The 19,617-nt window shown below is 39.7% G+C and overlaps 1 protein-coding gene across 2 annotated transcripts in view; it reads left to right on the forward strand.

Annotated features, from left to right (window-relative positions):
• The window catches only part of LOC126469945 (ubiquitin-conjugating enzyme E2-17 kDa), a 94,604-nt gene extending 90,381 nt beyond the window's left edge, over positions 1-4,223 (forward strand). For both annotated transcript variants that reach the window (XM_050097352.1, XM_050097351.1), the window contains exon 4: positions 3,919-4,223. In XM_050097352.1, coding sequence (XP_049953309.1) covers positions 3,919-4,089 — 171 coding nt within the window. In that variant the 3' untranslated portion in view covers positions 4,090-4,223. The remainder of the gene's footprint in view (positions 1-3,918) is intronic.
• Positions 4,224-19,617: the final 15,394 nt, after the last annotated feature.

A 19,617-nucleotide genomic window follows, 5' to 3' on the forward strand; every position in this document is an offset into this window, starting at 1 on the left:
TTATAGCTCTGGTGGCACTTTCAGATACAGCTGTGCAGAAGTGACTTGCAGCAGACCCAAGCATGCCTTTTTTCTCATCTTTCTTCTATCTATTAATTGTGTTAAAATTTGGTTTGTTTAAGGCAGAAGACAAATAATTGTTACAGATTACGTTACGTAGTGTATCTGATGAAGAGAAAATCTTGGATAACTTGACAAATTCTTTTCTGTGAGTCCATTGCTGTGTTACACTATTAGAACAATTTCCAGTTTCCTTCAGTAACACTACTAATGGAATACACCCCATTACTTGTGCTATCAACTTAGTGTATTCACTGCTGTTAGGAGGTGATACTATTTCATTGTCTTTGTGTTGGACACTATAAACCAAGTAAACTAGTAAAGTTCTGCTCTTTTACATGCACTTATCACTGCTAGCTGTCACACAGGAATTCCAATAAAAAATTAAAGAAATTTAAGACCTGTAGACTGGTTCTTCTGTGACTTCATAGTACAAAAACTTCATAATTACAAATGGAAACCACAATATTATGTATGTTCTGCAGTAATAATTTATTTTGTTAACCAGTTTTTGGCTTATGAGGCCATCATCTCCAACAACAATAGTATGTTAAAAGTCCGATGATAGCCTTGCAAGTTGAAAACTGGTTAACAAAATAAATTAATTCTGTAGAAAGCCCATAATAATGATATTTTTGCTAATAAATTTAAGACACTTAGGTTTGTACTTCTAAATCAACAGCTCCTGGACAGTTATGCCAAGCCATCTGTTGAAACTTTGGTATTTGTAAAGCAAATTTGAGTGTGTATTATAAGCTGAAAGTAGGGTAATTCATTAGACATTTGGGTTCTGTTGGTTGTTTGAAACTTACAGCATTCTGGTAATTGTCCATAGCTAATATTATAACAGCAAACATAATCAATTTTGACAGTATAATGTAACTAGATAGATAAAAAATCTACTCACAAAGTGGCAACGAAAAAAACACATTAAAAAAAGGTTTTACTTATGTAAGTTTCCAGCAGAAGGGTTGAAAGGGAGGGAAGAGGGGTGAAGGAAAAGGTCTGGAGAGGTTCAGGAAAGGCACTAGAGTTCAGAAAAGTCACCCAGAATCCCAGGTAAGGGGAGACTTAGTGGATGGGATGAGAAGGAAAGACTTCCCTTCTCATCCTGTCCAGTAAGTCTCCGCTGACCAAGGGTTCTGGGTGAATTTTCTGAACTCTGTCCCATTTTCTAAACCTCTCCAGTCATTTTCCTTCACCCCTTTTACTTGCCCTTCAACCCTTGTGCTGGGAGGAGTAGTCACTGTCTTCGAAAGCTTGCATAAGTAAAAATTTTTTTTAATGTGTGGTCTCCTGCTTCCACTTGGTGAGTAGACTTTTTTATCTATCCAGTTACATTACATAGGTAATATTAGTTGCACATAACTGTATAACAAGGCAGTGTTGTAATAATGTTGCAGTGCTTTCATTAGAATGCTTTGCTGCTGATATACTTTTTTAATAAAATCTCTCAGGGTTCTGTTGGTAATATGAAGGCCATTATGGAAGTGAAAATCTGGTTTGATCTGATGTGTTCTCTAATTTGTGTGACGTGTTTGTATATTTGCTATACGAAAATGTCAGTGCTGGATTGGGTACCATTTCTATGTCAAACATGTGGGATCATGAAAAGTACTCAATATCAACTACCATTTCTGGAATGAGGCTGCAAGGCTAAATGTGATAAAACAAGTAAATGATGTTACAGACCATTATTTTGGAGTTAATGATGTATTAGAAAAGCATGTTGTCACGGAAGAATCTGATCTGTCTGCAGAGAGGGCGATGTGGGGATACTAGAGTTTGTCTCATCATCTAGGTATTTTGAGACAGAACACAAGCTCAGGTAAGGGAAATATATTAGTTGTGTCCTATGAGGGAACCATCGAGGCATTCACCTAAACTGATGTACGGAAATTGCAGAACACACATATCTAGATAGCTGTGTGGGCATTCGAACCACTGTCCTCCCAAATATAGAGTCAATGTCTTGCCTATGCCACTTCGCTCAGGGATGTGCATGCATGTGGTGGTGGGGGAGGAGGGGGGGAGGGAAGAGAGAAATGCTAGAACATGACTCAAACAAAAAATATATGTTAAATGATCGGAAGGAAGAAGGAGGGAATAATATGTATGTGTGTTCATTATTTGTTGTGTCCTGTGTTGCATCTTTGAGGTGCATCCCTTTTAATCAGACAGGTTTTGGCAAGTAAAATGTAATACACTGAGATGACAAAAGTCATGGGGTAGTGATATGCACACATACAGATGGCAATAGTATCGCATACACAAGGTATAAAAGGGCATTGCATTGGCGGAGCTGTCATTTGTACTCAGATGATTCATGTGATAAGGTGTCCGACATGCTAATGATTGCATGACAGGAATTAAGACTTTGAACATGGAATGGTAGGTGAAGATAAATTCATATGACATTCCATTTCAGAAGTCATTAAGGAATTCAGTATTCAGATATCTGCAGTGTCTAGTGTGTGCCAAGAACACCAAATTTCAGGCATTATCTCTCACCACAGACAATGCAGTGGCACATGGTCTTCACTTAACTGAGAGCTGCAGTGTTTGCGTTGAGTTGTCAGTGCTAACAGACAGAACACTTTGTGAAATAACCACAGAAATCAATTTGGGACATAGGACAAACATACCTGCTACTACAGTGCAGTGAAATTTGGTGTCAATGAGCTATGGCAACAGACGACTGATGTGCCTTTTCTAACAGCATGACATCGCCTGCAGCACCTCTCCTGGGCTCATGACCACATTGTTTGGACCCTAGATGAAAATCCGTGGTCTGGTCAGGCGAGTCCCGATTTCAGTTGGTAAAAGCTGATGGTTGAGATTGAGTGTGGTGCAACCCTATGAGCCCATGGTCCCAAGTTGTCAACAAGGCAGTGTGCAAGCTGGTGGTGGCTCCACAATGGTGTGAGCAGCATTCATATGGAATGGACTGGGTCCTCTGGTCCAACTGAACCAGTCATTGACTGGAAAGGGCTATGTTTGGCTACTTTGAGACCGTTTGCAGCCATTCATGGACTTCAGTGGAATTTTTGTGGATGACAGTGCCCCACGTCACTGAGCCACAGTTGTTAATAGTTCGAGGGAATGATTTTGCCATCCAGTTCACCCGACATGAGTCCCATCAAACATTGATGAGAAACAAGAGAGATCATTTGATGCACAAAATCCTGCACTGGCGCACTTTTGCAATTTGTGGATGGCTGTAGAGGCAGCATGGCTCAATATTTCCACAGACAACTTTCAACAACCTGTTGAGTCGATGTCATGTCGAGTTGCTGCACTATGCATGGCAAAAGGAAGTCCAACACGATATTAGGTGGTATCCTATGACTTTTGTCACATCAGTGTAACTGGACTGCCTGTTTTATGTGAAACTAATACCAAATGGTTGGGATTAATGAAATGACAGTGGCAGAATGGGTTACTGTGCAATAATATGATGAATAAACCAGGTAAGTGCAACCGGATGTCAACTTTACAAAGAAACGCCATGTTTTTTTAACTGTTGTATGCAGAATCTCTTGTTTCTAATACCTTTAGAGATCTGTATCTGATTGGATAAGCTAATTCATTCCCATTGGTTTTTTGTAAGTCCATAATATTGTAATGTGCTTGAAACAATGTTTGTATGTGGTGAAATGATAAGAAAACTGAAAAAATTTCATGACATGATCTGCAGTATGATTGTGTGTGTGCGTGAAGTCAGTCAGTTGTATATCATTACCTGTGAGCGGTCTGAATTATCACGAGTCTTTCTTTAACACAATATACTACCACAAATTCCCATGTATATGTGACGTGAAAGTAACAAATGAATAAATTGAACTTTTTTTTTATTAGTCTCTCTTAGATGAGCCCAATCCAAATTCTCCTGCAAATTCTGTTGCTGCACAACTGTATCAAGAGAACAAACGGGAATATGAGAAGAGAGTTTCTGCTGTAGTAGAACAGTCTTGGATTAATTACCAAGAAAGCAGAGAAGAAACTGTGGATGACAATGGCCAACCTTAGGGAGTAACAGAAGACATTGTATGTGGGTGTCTCCAGTGTCTACAAACTATATAAAAATTATATGTATGATGATGTAGTGAGAATGAAGTAATTCTTCTGTTGAATAACAAAAATAAATTTCACTTTTGTTTTTATATGCAGAGGTATTTTTGTTTCAAATAGAGAGAACTGATCTCTACTGCTGTCTTTCAAAATTTTATATGTTTGTTGCCATTTGAACCTGTAAGAACTGCTTTCACACTGTGTGCAGGAGGCAACCATTTGTTTTATTTCCTTAAACTGTGTAAAAGTTTCTAAATTTTTTATAGTTTCTGTGCAGGGCAAAATGTTGTGACAAATAAGTTGAGTTTTCTGATCTGCCTACAGATTTTAAGTACTGTAGCCATTCATGTGAATTACTTACAAATTTTTGTTAATTGTGTGATTAACATTATTGGAGTTCCATCGGATGTAACTGATTGCAAACACTTTAGTATTAAACATGACTGTCCCTCTCCTTTTTTTCTTATGTAACTGCTGCTGCTAGGTTTTTGTGATTTACAACAAATGGCACATCATTTAACACACATGTGAAACAATATAAGCAAAAATACCCAGACGACCACCTGAAACTGCTATCAGTTGCATGTGTGGCGCATGCACCTTTTTTGGGGTGGGAGGGGGATTGGTTTGATGGCATCTAACGCATTTGACATTCCTTCACCTTTACAACACTCTCCATAGTGAAAAACTGCAGTGATGGAGTACATGGGGTAGAGCAGTGGACAATTGTTGGTGTATGGTTAATACATTGTACTGTCATCTGGCTCTGGAGATCAAAAATTGTTACACTCAGTTTTGGACTTCAGTCAGTCCATGTTTACTTCCTCCTCCTCCTCCTCCTTCTCCTCCATCTTCTGCTTCTTCTTCTTCTTCTTCTTAACAGTGACAAATGTTCTACACTGACTTATTAAAAGTATAACATTCATGTAACTGGCAGCAGATTTTATCTATGCATACTGTTTTTCAGGTGGCATCCAGGTACTTTTGGTTAGACTGTTTCATTCCAATAGAGAGAATTGTTCTATTATCAGTACAAAGATTGATTTGTTGAGAACTTGTCAGGTGAATCTTCGTATTGTTTGAGGAACATGAATTATAATGAATGTAAACAAATTGCAGATAATATATTATCAAATTTTACAGTTTTTGTGTTTGCTTGTGGATATTTATTAGTAGCAGTAATAGGCTGATGAAAATAATGTAACAGATTATTTTAATTAAAAAATCTGTTGGTGATTCTTATCAAAATATTACTTTCAAATGTAAACAGAATTAGAATATCTACCCAACTCTTACTAACATTAAAATTGAGAGATACCAGAAACAGAAATAAAAGCTTTGCATTTTATGGCTACCATATCTCCAAATCAAGCCTCACAAACTAGATAAGACTTAAATCTGCCAGCACAGTCATCCTACCCTTTTAAACCCAAACAGTTTTTCTGCATACCTCATATAGTAGATTGCTGCTTGCAGATGTCTGAGGCACACACTATATTATGAGTATCCTCTCTTTTGAAAGTGATAAATTGTTACCTTATTAATATTGAAAGGAAGCTACTATTAGCTTTCTACATTGGAAAATAGACCATCTGTTTTTCTTCACACTTGGACAAATGCTTGATATTTTATCAATTTTTGACAAATAGCAATCAATAGCAATCAGTTCATGTTTTGAACCGAATTATGACTGCAGTTGCTCTGGACCTTTATTTTTCATTGACATGCACAGCAGTCCTTGGTTTTACGAACATTAAACTTGCCAGTATCAGACAAAAATATCAAGTTAATTTTCAACATTTTGTAACTCGGTTATTAAGTAATCTACTATGTAAGTTGAAAATCTTCACTGAATCTCTCAAGACACCACTTTATTACTGCATGCTCCACCACCCACTTAGTATTGCTACAGTCTTAATTTGATAATGATGATTTGCAAATGGGTTTGCTAATTTCTTGGCTTTATTGAAATTTAAGGTTCCCTGGTGTAGTTCATAAACCTCTTTCTAACAAATATCATTTACAAGAACTTATAGGTATCTTATTGTGCACACTCATTCGTAATTTCAGGGATAGAAATAATTATTGTGATGACGCTGTGGGCTAAAAAGTGAGACGCCAACATATAAACAAGTGACCTGTATGGGATGACACTGTGAGACGGCTTAGAATACTTATTATAGTATGTATGGGAATGGGTCTTGTGTATAGTGGTTCTTACAGAATATTTTTTTTTGTTTGGTTTACAATAATGTAGTTGTAGCAAAGCAAGGTGGCGCAGAATATGTTTTGGATGACATTAAACATAGCTAAATCACTGTCAGAGTGGAAAAACAATCACAGTCAGTGCAAGGTGGATATGAAGTTGTGTGTGACCAATAGTGTCCCTTCATAATTGTTCAGAATAGCGTAAGGGTGATTAAAAATGCAGTGACAGTACGGGAAGGTTGACCATGTGTTGCAGAGGTGGATAGAAAGTTGTGTTTTCTGGTAGTACCATTTCATAGTTGTATAGAATATTGTGGGAGTGATGAAACATCCAGCGACAATACGGGAAGACTGACCACATGCCACAAAACCAATGCCAGCATAGTATCCTGTTGTGACATGTGCATTTTAGTGGTACATGTGAAATGGGTCCCATGTCTGAAAACATACAGCTGTAGTGTACTGGATTCTGTGTGTGTGTGTGTGTGTGTGTGTGTGTGTCACAGCCCTTACCATCAGTGCATAGAGTATCATTGTGCTTACTGTTGCTTATTGGATCTCCATGCTTGCTTACAGATATGTGAATGTATGGACCCTACTGCTCTTTGCATGTGTCAGCAACTACTCTTGAGTGTGACAGTAGAATATTGTGTATCACAGTGCAATGAAACTCTTGGCTCAATGAAGCTCACTCGGTCAACAAGTAGACCTGACCTCTTTGGTGGTTTTTCACATTGAAATTGGAGTCAATGACCATGAGACAGTTGTAGCAAACAGTGTTTATCAAAGTACAAAGCAGACCAGACTGGCCATTCAGAACTGTCAGACTGCCATGTCATCAACTGCCAGTGGTTGTCCATTGGGATGTGATATGGAGGGGTGTGGTGTAAGCACACCACTGTCCCAGCCATTGTTGGCATTCTTGACTTTGGAGCCCTACTTCTTGCTTGAGTAGCTCCTGAGTTGCCATCACAAATCTGAGTGCAGCCTGTTCCAGACCTCCCATCCAAGGAAAAAACCTGGAATCAAACCCAGGACCTTCACATAGCATCAGACATGCTGAACACTGACCTACAGGGGCAGACAAAAGTACAAAGGGCATAGCATCATATTTTGAGGAGGATATTGAAATATTTAGCTTTGGACAGGAGCATCTAGAGGAACTGTGACTCAAGTTTGAAAGAGGAATTGTCCAATCGCTGGAGAGAAAGGTATGTAATAGAACACTCCATGATTAGAGAGACTGACTGCAGTACACAGTATCTGTTATAAAAACCCCTGAAGAAACAGCTACTAGGGGCCCTCTGATAGGAAATTACATTAACTAAGACACCTTCATTGTCAGGCAGGAGGGTTTGCATGCTCCAATGAAAACAAAGTCTGTGCTGGCAGTAGCAGGACCACCAGTGCCAAACAGTCCTTAATCAAGAAGCCAGGCAAAATGTGTCCTGCATAATAGGGAAAGAGGTCATCTTTTGGCATGATCAAGCCAAAATGCCAAGGGCGGTTAACCTGAAATACAGATCCCAGTCAAATTGACAGGGAGTTGGTCGACAAGTTGACAGCTCATCACTAAAAACAAAAAGTTCGTCAAACTACAATGGAAAAAAACCATACCAATTAAAACAAAGTAGACTCAGCACAGAGAAGGACAGGATTATGGGAAAAACAAAAGGCAAACAAAGGAAAATAGTTGGTTATATAAGAACATGACATACAGTCTTTGTATTGTCTGCTTGCCAAAAAAAATATTATTTGATGGAACACACACACACACACCACACACTCTCTCTCTCTCTCTCTCTCTCTCTCTCTCTCTCTCTCTCTCTCTCTCTAGTCTGGTATCATAGCCCTCCAAGAAATACACTGAACTGGAAGTGGAATCCTGGAGAAACAAGAAGCAAACTGATTGTATTGTGGCTCCAAGGAAAGATGTGAATTAGGCACAGAATTGCCTGACGGTTACTGCTTAGTAGTTGTTCTCTAAACAGCATTCCGTACGATCTCTAAACAGCATTCCGTACGAGTAAACCAGTTGCATCTTAACTTGTGATTACTCATACTTCAGATACCTGGGCTATGCATGGCTCTGTTTAAACAGAATAGCTCAATGTAGTCATAGGGTCAAGTCATGCACGTCTCCTTTCATGCCCTGCAACTAACTTGCTGCAAATAATAATCTCTAGCTGTGATCCTGCAGTCAAATATTCTATGCATTAGTTAGAATTGTGATGTAATAAAATACACAGAAATATAAAATAAGTTAAATGAGTAACTGAATAACAAGGTTTCTGTTGTAATGTCTGTATTTGATGTAGGCAACAGAGAATTGTGTTGAATACTCTTTATTCAAGAAAGAACACCTCAGATAAATGGAAAGTGGTCCTATGATATTAAGTAAATGTACAGACAGAAAATACGTGTATGAAATGCAGTAAAGTTAAATTGAGAGTGTTATGAGGATGGTAACAATATAAATAGTAATCGGTCTCGTGAAAACTTAAGTCAATTTCATGATCACAATACACAAGATTAACCAGCTCAAAATAGTTTAGAGGTCAGCATGATTCACAAATTAACACTTGATAGGAAGAAGAGTAACTCATATTTTTACTATTCTCAGTTCCATAAATCAAGTGGAAAAAATTGGTATCCCACTCTGGAGCATGTTCAGACATCTCGAACTATAAAGCCCACTCAAAAGTATGATAGTGCCCATTCACTTCATGATTGAATCCCACCAAATAAGTGCAGACAGTTCTGCCTGCTTCCAGAACTTGACGTCAGGTCCAGAATTGCTTCCTTGAGCTCTTCACTCAGAAAGTCCCAGTCCCCACTTTATTCCAGCAGTGTTCTGCTACTGTCCAACTCTCATTGGCTGAAGGTTGTCCCCATCAAAAATACATCATTCTCAGGTTCTACTGCATATACATGATCTGACTCACCTTGAAATATATTATAACAATATTTACATAAAAGAAATGTTATAAAAGTTCAATAACTTCAGATCGTTTACAAATAATATAAGTAATTGTAAGTTCGTAAATAAATAAGCCAGTATTCTTGTGCAAGTGCACTTGTGTTAAATGACAAGTGTCCTTAAATAATATTTAAACTATTCTTTATGCCTTCTTGGCAGAATTTTGGCCCTGTTTTGAATTGCAGTGTCTAACATATGAGACTAACCATTTTTAATTTTGCAGTTTTAATAGCACTTGCAGTCAACATTTAAATAAAATTATTGGCAAAGTATTAAACTGCTTGTTCAATAAATACCGAAGTATGACAAAATGTGAGGTATTCATGCCGTGTTCATTTGCTGTGTAAATGTGGAGAATATGATGGTCTGCCAAACATTTACATAATGAAAAGATATAAAACACATCATAAATCAATAAATAAAATAGATACTGATATGTAGCTTTCAACAATGATAGCTATAGTGCAATGCTATCATCTGAGATATCGTGTTGAAATCATATGAAGCAATTAAAAGTTATTAATTCAGAGGCTCACTGTGAAATACTAACTTCTTTAGTTTTAAAGGCATTGAAATATTATTGGATCATTGGATACGCCTCATTTTTCTGAGGGTCGCCAACTTATCCTGGTTTCCGTTAATATTTGATGTGAGGTCCTGTCAGCTCTCAAAGAGCTGTAACTTGGCCATCTTTAAGAGTGTCTGACACGCCGCCATTTCCTGCAGGGTATTCGGTACAATGGCAATGTAACATGAGCCATCCAAATTCCCAGCTCTGGGATTTATCCATTTCCAGCAAAGTGGTCATTGTCTCTGCAACTGAACTCATGTGGAATGGAAACACTCAACTAACCAAGCTGGCTGTGGTGTGTCCTGTGCCCTGGGTGTGCTAGTATTTAGCCCTGCAGCAAATTCCTATCTCCTCAATACCAGGCCTAGGTGGGTGAGCAACTTGCCCACATACTTGTAACATTACAATTCTCTGTACACAGTAAGTATAAACACCTAATGATTTGGCTTATGTCCAAAGGTTCAAGGCTCTCACAACTGAGGATTAAGCAGAGACTTTTCATCACAGTATAGTTAATGCTCATGCTCAGAGGACAAAGAAAAAGATGTATTCTATGAACTACCAAAAAGAATATATGTTCATCCAAGTCATGATATCAAAATAATTGTTTGAGACCTCAAGATGCAGGTGTGGAAAGAAAGGTGTTCAAAACAGTCAGACCACATAGTGAACACGAGAGAAGTTCTGATAACTGAGTTATATTAATCTTATTTCCAACATCTTGTAATATAGTTGTTGCATCGTCTCAGCTCCTACATAAAAACATCCACTAGTGGACATGGAAATCTCCAAAGACAGTGTGCTAAACCACATACTGAAAAATGCAACATATAAATTGGACCTCTGCAATGTGAGAAGGCTTGGGGGGGTACCAACACAGAATTAGATCACTATCTGTCATGGGCAGGAATTGTGGAAAGTATATGTAGTTCCTCAAAAGGAAGTAGAATAGACCTTCAAAAATACAACATAGCTGGCCTAGAGGCACCTTAAATCAAAAGGCAGTATCAAGAAATATTAACAGACATTAGAGGGAGCAGGGAAGCACAACAGTGTTGGAGAAATATGGAAAATGATTAGCCTTGCATTTGAAACTGCAGCAAATGAAGGACTGGGAATAGAACCCATGGTTTGTTCAGTGTTGATGAGGCAGCAACAAAAAGAAAGTGTAGAAGAGGATGTTACAAGGAAACTGTTTGAGAAGAATAAAGGAAACTGTAGGAGAAGAATAAAGCAAGATTATAAAGAGAGAAGAAGAATAAAAAAAAAAAACACACAAATAAGAGAAAATGAATGTTGAACTAATGGGGCTACTACTGAATCAAAATGAAGCAAGAAAACTCAGGAGAAGATATAAGAAAACCATTCAACTCTAAAAGCAGCTAATAAAAGATGAAAGTGGTAGCACCATAAGCAAAGAGAAAGGAACCTGTGAATAGTGGGGGTTAGGCACTTTCACAGTCTACTCAATTCAAGTCCCATACAAGGAATTTTTGTGGATGAACGAGAACAAGCAGGTTAAGAGAATTTGGCCTTTCCAACAGTAATTTAACAAATAGGATCAGTCTGCAACCTCTCCCTATACAGCCCAACTTCAGATATAACCCAGTCCTCTCAAATGACCCTCTTATAAAAAAGAATTGTGGAATATATGGAAAAATACGAAAATGGGCGAAAAATACGCAAACTTTGAGAAGATACGAAAAAAATGGATAAATGCATAAAACTGTGGATGAATGAAAGTACTTACATATCTGTCTGGGTGTGATCTCTCCCTATGGCTTGCAGCTCCAGAGTGAACCCATCCACTCAAGTGTCCCAATTATACACTCTAAGACAAATAAATGGACACACTAGGAAGGAATTATCCGAAAAGGACGGAATTGGCAGATTTCATGTACATGTACAGACAAACAAATGATTTATTCAAGAGAGAGAGCTTCACAAATTCAGCAACTCAGTTATGAGTTGGACCACTTTCGGGCCTTATGGAAGCAGTTATTCGGCCTGGCATAGATCGATATAGTTGTTGGATGCTTCCTGGAGGATGTCATGCCAACTTCTGTCCCACTGGCACGTTAGATCGCCAGAGTCCTGGTAGGAGGGCCCCTGCTCCAAATGTTCTCACTTGGGGAGAGATTCAGTGACCTTGTTGGCCAAGATACCATGAGGAAAGCACAAAGACAAGCAGTAGAAACTCTCGCCGTGTACGTGCGGGCATATCTTGCTGAAATAGGATGGCTTGCTATCAAGGCAAAAAAAAAAAGGGGGGGGGGTGGGTGGGGCGTAGAATGTCGTCGATGGACCACTGTGCTGTAAGGGGGGGGTGGGTGGGGCGTAGAATGTCGTCGATGGACCACTGTGCTGTAAGAGTGCAGTGGATGAAAACCTAAGGAATCCCGCTTCGAAAAGAAATGGCCCCAAACCATCACTCCTGGTTGTGTGCGTGTGTTTTATCTTTCTGGAGTTGCTTTACAAACCGAAGCTTTAAATTCCGTTGCGCAGCGCTTACTTGCTGCAGTTTTTCGGTGAAAATGGCAGTGTGTACATTTATTGAACTACCAACGGTTTTTGACAACTTCAGTCGGTTGCATTATATCGTAAATTACGTGAACCTTGTATATGCTGGGAGAAACTCAGGTCTCACTCCTTAGGTTTTTTAATGACAACCTAGGCGTCACCTATTAAATGACTGAGACCAGTCAAATAACGCCTACTTCCTGACGCCATATTAGCTTGTCCTGAACAGCATCTATAACAGGAAAGAGTAGTGGTTGATCTCTACAGAAGTTCGCTGATGATTCTACAGATATTTATTTATTTATTTACTTACTTACACGTCAAGTTCCGTAGGACCAAATTGAGGAGCAAATCTCCAAGGTCATGGAACGTGTCAGTACATGAAATTACAACATAAAAGTAATAACAGATAAAAATAAATGTTTATGAACCCGAAAAAGTCAGTCCATAATTTTAAGTAAACGCAATCAACAATGCAACAAGAATCAGCTTAATTTTTCAAGGAACTCCTCGACAGAATACTTGTATAAGGAGTGACCCATGAGGAAACACTTCAGTTTCGATTTGAAAGCGCGTGGATTGCTGCTAAGATTTTTGAATTCGAGTGGTAGCTTATTGAGAAAATAGATGCAGAAGTATACTGCACGCCTTTCTGCACAAGAGTTAAGGAAGTCAGATCCAAATGCAGGTTTGATTTCTGCTGTGTATTAAATGAGTGAAATGTGCTTATTCTTGGGAATAAGCTAATATTGTTAACAAGAAATGACAGTAAGGAATACATATATTCAGAGGCCAATGTCAAAATACCCAGACTCTTGAACAGGGGTGGATAAGAGGTTCGTGAACTTACACCACTTACTACCCGAACTGCCCATTTCTGAGCCAAAAATATCCTTTTAGAATGGGAATAGTTACCCCAAAATATAATACCATACGACATAAGTGAATGAAAATGATCAAATTAGATTAATTTTCGTGTGGAACGATCACTCGCTTCAGATACCATTCAAATAGTAAAAATGGCAGTATTAAGCCTTTGAACAAGATCCTGAACGTGGGTTTTCCACGACAGCTTACTATCTATCTGCACACTTATAAATTTGAACTGTTCAGTTTCACTAATCATATGCCAACTCTGTGAAATTAAAACATCAGCTTTTGTTGAATTGTGTGCTAGAAACTTTAAAAACTTAGTCTTACTGTAATTTTGCGTTAGTTTATTTTCTACAAGCCATGAACTTAGGTCATGAACTGCACTATTTGAAACCGAGCCAGTATTGCACAGCCGGCCGGAGTGGCCGAGCGGTTCTAGGCGCTACAGTCTGGAACTGCGCGACGATTACGGTCGCAGGTTCGAATCCTGCCTCGGGCATGGATGTGTGTGATGTCCTTAGGTTAGTTAGGTTTAAGTAGTTCAAGTTCTAGGGGCTGATGACCTCAGAAGTTAAGTGCCATAGTGCTCAGAGTCATTTTTTTTTAGTGTTGCACACAGTATCCATTACTACCAAGCTAGTGTCATCAGAAAACAGAAATATTTTAGAGTTGCCCGTAATACTAGAGGGCATGAATAAGGAACAGGAGTAGCCCCAACTCAGATCCCTGGGGCACCCCCTCACTTGACCATACCCCACTCAGACCCATTCTCAACATTGTGAATAATGACGTTTTGCTGTATGTTGCTATGGTAAGAAGTGAGAGGAGTGCTATCAGCTTGTGTGGTGAATGTTTGAATACTGGGTGGGTGGGTGGGTGGGGAGATGGGAGAAGTGTGTTTGACCCCCCCCCCCCTCCAATTTGGTACTGAAAGCGATTTACTCGATACTGAGGGGGAATCACTAAGAGCGACATACTTAAGTTTCTTACGTGATGCCAGAAATGCAGACCACCATGAACCCAGATAAGCCTTTGCGACATAAGAAGATAATGCTGAATCAGAATCATCAGCTGACTGTTGCTCGCTACAGCGGCCAACTACTTTGGACACTTGAGTTTCGTAAATGAAAGTATACTGAGCTTCAGTGGTAGTCTCGTGAGATTTACCAATCTTAACAACTTCATTAAGACTAGGATCTGATGTGGCTATTGCATTAGCTGTAACGTCTCTTCGAGGGCTAGGTGCGCAACCACATCACGTAACAACGATTTTGACTAAGGAATGTTACTACAATTCTAACAAATGAAAATGCACTTCCCAGCTCTTTGAAGCCTCGTTGAAGAGGGCGAAGTGTATAAGCCTAAAAGGAGACATATCGAACAATAACACTGATTGACGTTGTTGCTGCCATTGAGACCAAAACTGTAGGTTAGCAGCATGTTGTTCTCGTTGCAGTATTTGTTGTTCTTGTGCTGTAGTGGCCAACGTTCAAGCAACTTCCGATTCATAGTACGAGCACTTCGTGTGAATGTGTTGCAGACTGTACAAATCCATTGTTTTCGATATCTGTCCGTCGTGCCATTTTACTCTCTCTCTCTCTCTCTCTCTCTCTCTCTCTCTCTCTCTCTCAATCAATCAATCAATCAATCAATCTATAGTTCTCCTAACTGTGTGTGTGTGTGTGTGTGTGTGTGTGTGTGTGTGTGTGTGTGTGTGTGAATTTCCTTCTTCCTTACATATGTCTGTACGTCTGTACTGTCTTCCCCATATACAAGGGACGTTTGAAAAGTCCATGCAAAAATAAAAACTACTTACGTGTTTGAGGTAAACCTTTTTTTTATTTTTCGACATAGTCTCCTTTTAGACTTATACACTTCATCCAACGCTGTTCTAATTTGTTGATCCCTTCCAAATAATAGGAATTGTCAAAGTCTGCAAAATTGGTATTAGTTGCTGCAGTCACCTCCTTGTTTGAATAAAATCTTTGTCCCGCCAGCCATTTCTTGAAATTGGGGAACAAATAGTAGTCCAAGGGAGCCAAGTCTGGAGAATAGGGGGGATGTGAAACGAGCTGGAATCCTATTTCCATAAATTTTGCGACCACAACTGCTGAGGTGTGTGCTGGTACACTGTCGTAATGGAAAAGGACTTTTTTGCGGTCCAATCACCGGCGTTTTTCTTGCAGCTAGGCTTTAAAACGGTCCAATAACAATGAATAATATGTACCTGTAATAGTTTCACCCTTTTCCAGATAGTCGATGAGGATTATCCCTTGTGAATTCCAAAAGACAGTCGCCATAACCTTTCCGGCCGAAGGACTGGTCTTCGTCTTTTTTGGTGCAGATTTTCCCTTGGTAACCCATTGTTTAGACTTGTTTAGTCTCAGGGGTATAACAATGTATCCATGTTTCATCCACAGTGACAAAACGATGATTAAAGTCCTGCGGATTCTTCCTGAATGGCTGCAAACCATCCCAGCAACACTTCACACACTTCTGTTTTTGGTCAAGCGTGAGCAATCACGGAACCCATCTTGCGGATAGCTTTCTCATGTCCAAATGTTTATGCAAAATATTATGTACCCATTCATTCGAGATGCCCATAGCACTAGCAATCTCATGGACCTGAACTCTTCTCTCATCCATCACCATATCATGGATTTTATCAATGATTTCTGGAGTCGTAACCTCCACAGGGTGTCCAGAACGTTCAGCATCACTTGTGCCCATATGGCCAATCCGAAAATTTTGAAACCACTTATAAACTGTCACACATCCATGCCCGAGGCAGGATTCGAAGCTGCGACCATAACAGCAGTGCGGTTCTGGCCTGAAGCGCCTAGAACCGCTCGGCCACAACGGTCAAGTAGTCACCTAAAGCCTATTATCCTTCTCCTATTGCCTTCTGTAAGCCTAAAATTTCTTCAGTAGTGAGTTTTTGGCATAGATAAGCAAAGATTAAAGAATTATTAAGTCTGTGTCTATGGTGGGTAATGGGTGTTGGCCAATAAATAGTCAGTACGTGTGAAATATAAGCTGTTTCTGTTAGTAAAGCTGGCGTGATGTGCTGGTGGAAGTTAGTTGTTTGTCCAGTATTAATACAATATGCATCTCCAGTCACGTCTTCTGCCTGGAGTCTCATTGACTGGAGTAGGATTGTCAGTGATGAGGCCTGCTTCGAAATGAGCCCTGATGACCTCCGCAAACATGCCTGGAGACAATGTTGGGATACCAGCCTGAATCTCTTCTGACATATGGCCTGACAACCAAGAGGGATCCCATTGGTTGTCCTCCACACTACTCTTCCTTCACAGCAGTATGACTACTATATTCTACGCCCCATTTTGTTGCCTTTCATGGCAAGTCATCGTAGGCTTACATTTCAGCGAGATTACGCCCACCTGTACATGGCGAGTGTTTCTACTGCATGTCTCATCATACCTTGTCCAGCAAGGTCACTGGATCTCGCACAAACTGAAAGTGTTTGGAGCATTATGGGCAGGACCTGCCAGCTAACTCGGGAATTTGACGATCTAAGCGCCAATGGGACTGAATTTAGCATGATAACTCTCAAGAGGACATCCAACAATTATATCAATCCATGCCAAGCCAAATAATTGCTGGAATAAGGGCAGAAGGTCCATAAGTGAATCTCTGCTTGAGTTTACTATTATTCATTAGTTTTACAGTATCGCCTTCTGAAACTGTTCATGATAACTGTATTTTTCATTTTACACATCTTATTTATGCAGATTTACTGCTTTGTTTGGTTGAAAATAAAAGGTAATTTCTAGTTACCACTTTTGCAACCTTCATTTGTGCGAGAATTGTAAAACAGTATTTAATTTTATTGGTTACATTTGCTCTTTCCTCTGCAGCAATGGCGTGTCTAGCTATGACACCAGCGTAAGGTGTGCTCGATTCCTTTAGCTCAGCTTTCAAGCTGAAGTTTAAGTTGCTGTAATCTTGTTTTAGCTTGTTGAATTGCTGATAAAGTAACTTTTCTCTTTATTTCTCAACCTCGGCTGTCTTCTTAGGTCCAGGGAGCTCCTTATTAGCAAACTTTGCAATTTACTCAAAAACTTAACCCATGCTGGTATGTTGTTTGCTACAAGAAATCTCAAAATAGCGGCTGCACAAAGCCACTCACTTCTCTGCTAGGCTCCCCACTAGTTGTTTGCCATATCAGCAAAACCGATCTCTGTCAGGTTTTGTAGGCTCTACAAGCCACAGCTTTCCACATCAGCATGTTGAAATGACTGACACCGTTAAGTCCGCCCACTGTTGTGCGCTATAGGCTTCTTCCTTAGCCATCTGGCTTCATCGAGCTGATGGTTTCAGTTTTAAATTAACATGTCCACTCTATTGTCTATGCCCAGTCAATCGCAGCTGAGTAGATCTCTTCATTATAGACTACCCATTCAGTCACTCATAGCACCGACAATTGAATCGCAAAGTCACTGTTAATCACCTAAGTAACTTAATTTTCGTAGAGGGAATGTTACACTGCGACCATCGAGGCTGCCATATTGTCCTAATGTCCCACAGACGGCTAACAGATATAAGACTTCCACCAGCACATCATACCAGCTTTATTAAAAGCAACAGCTCATATTCCACATATGCTGACTATCTATTGGCCTACACCCATTACCCGTCATACAAACAGACTAGATAATACTTTAATCTTTACTTACCTATACCAAAAACTCATCACTGAAGAAACTTTCCGCATAAAGAAGGCTGTAGCAGCGGGATAACACTGTGATGGAACAAAAACAAAAAACAAAAAATGGTTTAAATGGCTCTGAGCATTATGGGACTTAACTTCTGAGGTCATCAGTCCCCTAGACCTTAGAACTACTTAAAACTAACTAACCTGAGGACATCGCACACATCCATGCCCGAGGCAGGATTCGAACCTGCAACCGTAGCAGTTGCGCGGTTCCAGACTGTAGCGCCTAGAACCACTCGGCCACTCTGGCCGGCATGATGGAACACTATGCAGCACAGCAAAAGAACTATGTGGAGAAGACAGTACAGAGAGAGAGAGAGAGAGAGAGAGAGAGAGAGAGAGAGAGAGAGCGAGCGAGCAGTAAATTGGCATGATGGATGGATACATATCGAAAACAATGACACATTGTCAGAAGCTACATGCATCCTATGAACATTAATACTGCATGTTGTTAAAAATACAGTCAAATATGTTGTTAAACATACAGTTAGATAACGAATTAGAGTGGCATTAATAAATGAATTTGCACAGTTTTCACACGAAGAAGACGTGTGTGAAGAGAATAAATTAAAACTACCACAGTCGAGACCTTTTACAATTATTTAAATACAAAGTCATCTCATGAATTGTCTTACGAAACCCAACCTTTTATCGCCATCTGTGAGGATATTTTCGGGAGCAGTGACGTTAGCTTGGATGTGTGTGTTTCACTATATGGCTCTCTACTGAACGAAGGTATTATTTGCAGCTGCATACCTCGACTTAGAGACATAAAAAAAGTCATTTGTTTTTTTTTTTATTTCGAGTGAAATTTTTCCATTGTTAATATAGTATCTCCACCTACAGCGGACGTCGATAGCGACACCTATTTGCTGCACCTAGATACTACATGATCCTCCACTGCCGGGCTTCTCCACCGCCAGCCGCAGGGGGCAGAACTAGCAGCACATTGCTCGCAGGATGCTACGTGCACAGGGTGACCATAACTTTCTGTCCCGTGCTATATGAATTGCTTCTTACCTCGTCATAATGCTATGTGTACCACAAACCAGCTCTTTTCCTTGACTTTCTACGGGCATTCATTCGATCCATAACTCACAATGACTTTAGCTCTGTTTATGGTTAACACATTCGTAATGGGAGTAGTCAGAAAAATTTCAATGAGGACTTACCATTTTGTGCAGTCTGCGACACATTCACACCAAGTGCTGGTACTATAGATCCGAAATTTCTTGAACTTTGGCAACTACAGCTGTCACTGCAACAGCACAAGAACAACAAATACTGCAAGAACGACAGCGTGCCATTCAAAAACATCAGTCGGTGGTCACGGGCACAACTCTACCGCCATTCGCCTACTTGAATGATGCTTCAGAGAGTGCAATTTCACTTGTCAGAATTGTAGTAAAATTTCCTAAGCGGAATCATTCATCCATGATGTAGTTGTAAGCCTAACCGGACAGGGAGTTACAGCTAAAGCAGTTGTCACATCTGATCCTAGTCTGCATAACATCAAAGCTGCCACGTAATTAATCAATGAAGACAAATATCAGCGGTTCAGCTCGCCTTCGCTGCAGAGAGTTCAGTGAGAAGTCGTGT

The sequence above is a fragment of the Schistocerca serialis genome, chromosome 3 (assembly GCF_023864345.2).
Source record: "Schistocerca serialis cubense isolate TAMUIC-IGC-003099 chromosome 3, iqSchSeri2.2, whole genome shotgun sequence".
Classification (NCBI taxonomy): domain Eukaryota; kingdom Metazoa; phylum Arthropoda; class Insecta; order Orthoptera; family Acrididae; genus Schistocerca; species Schistocerca serialis.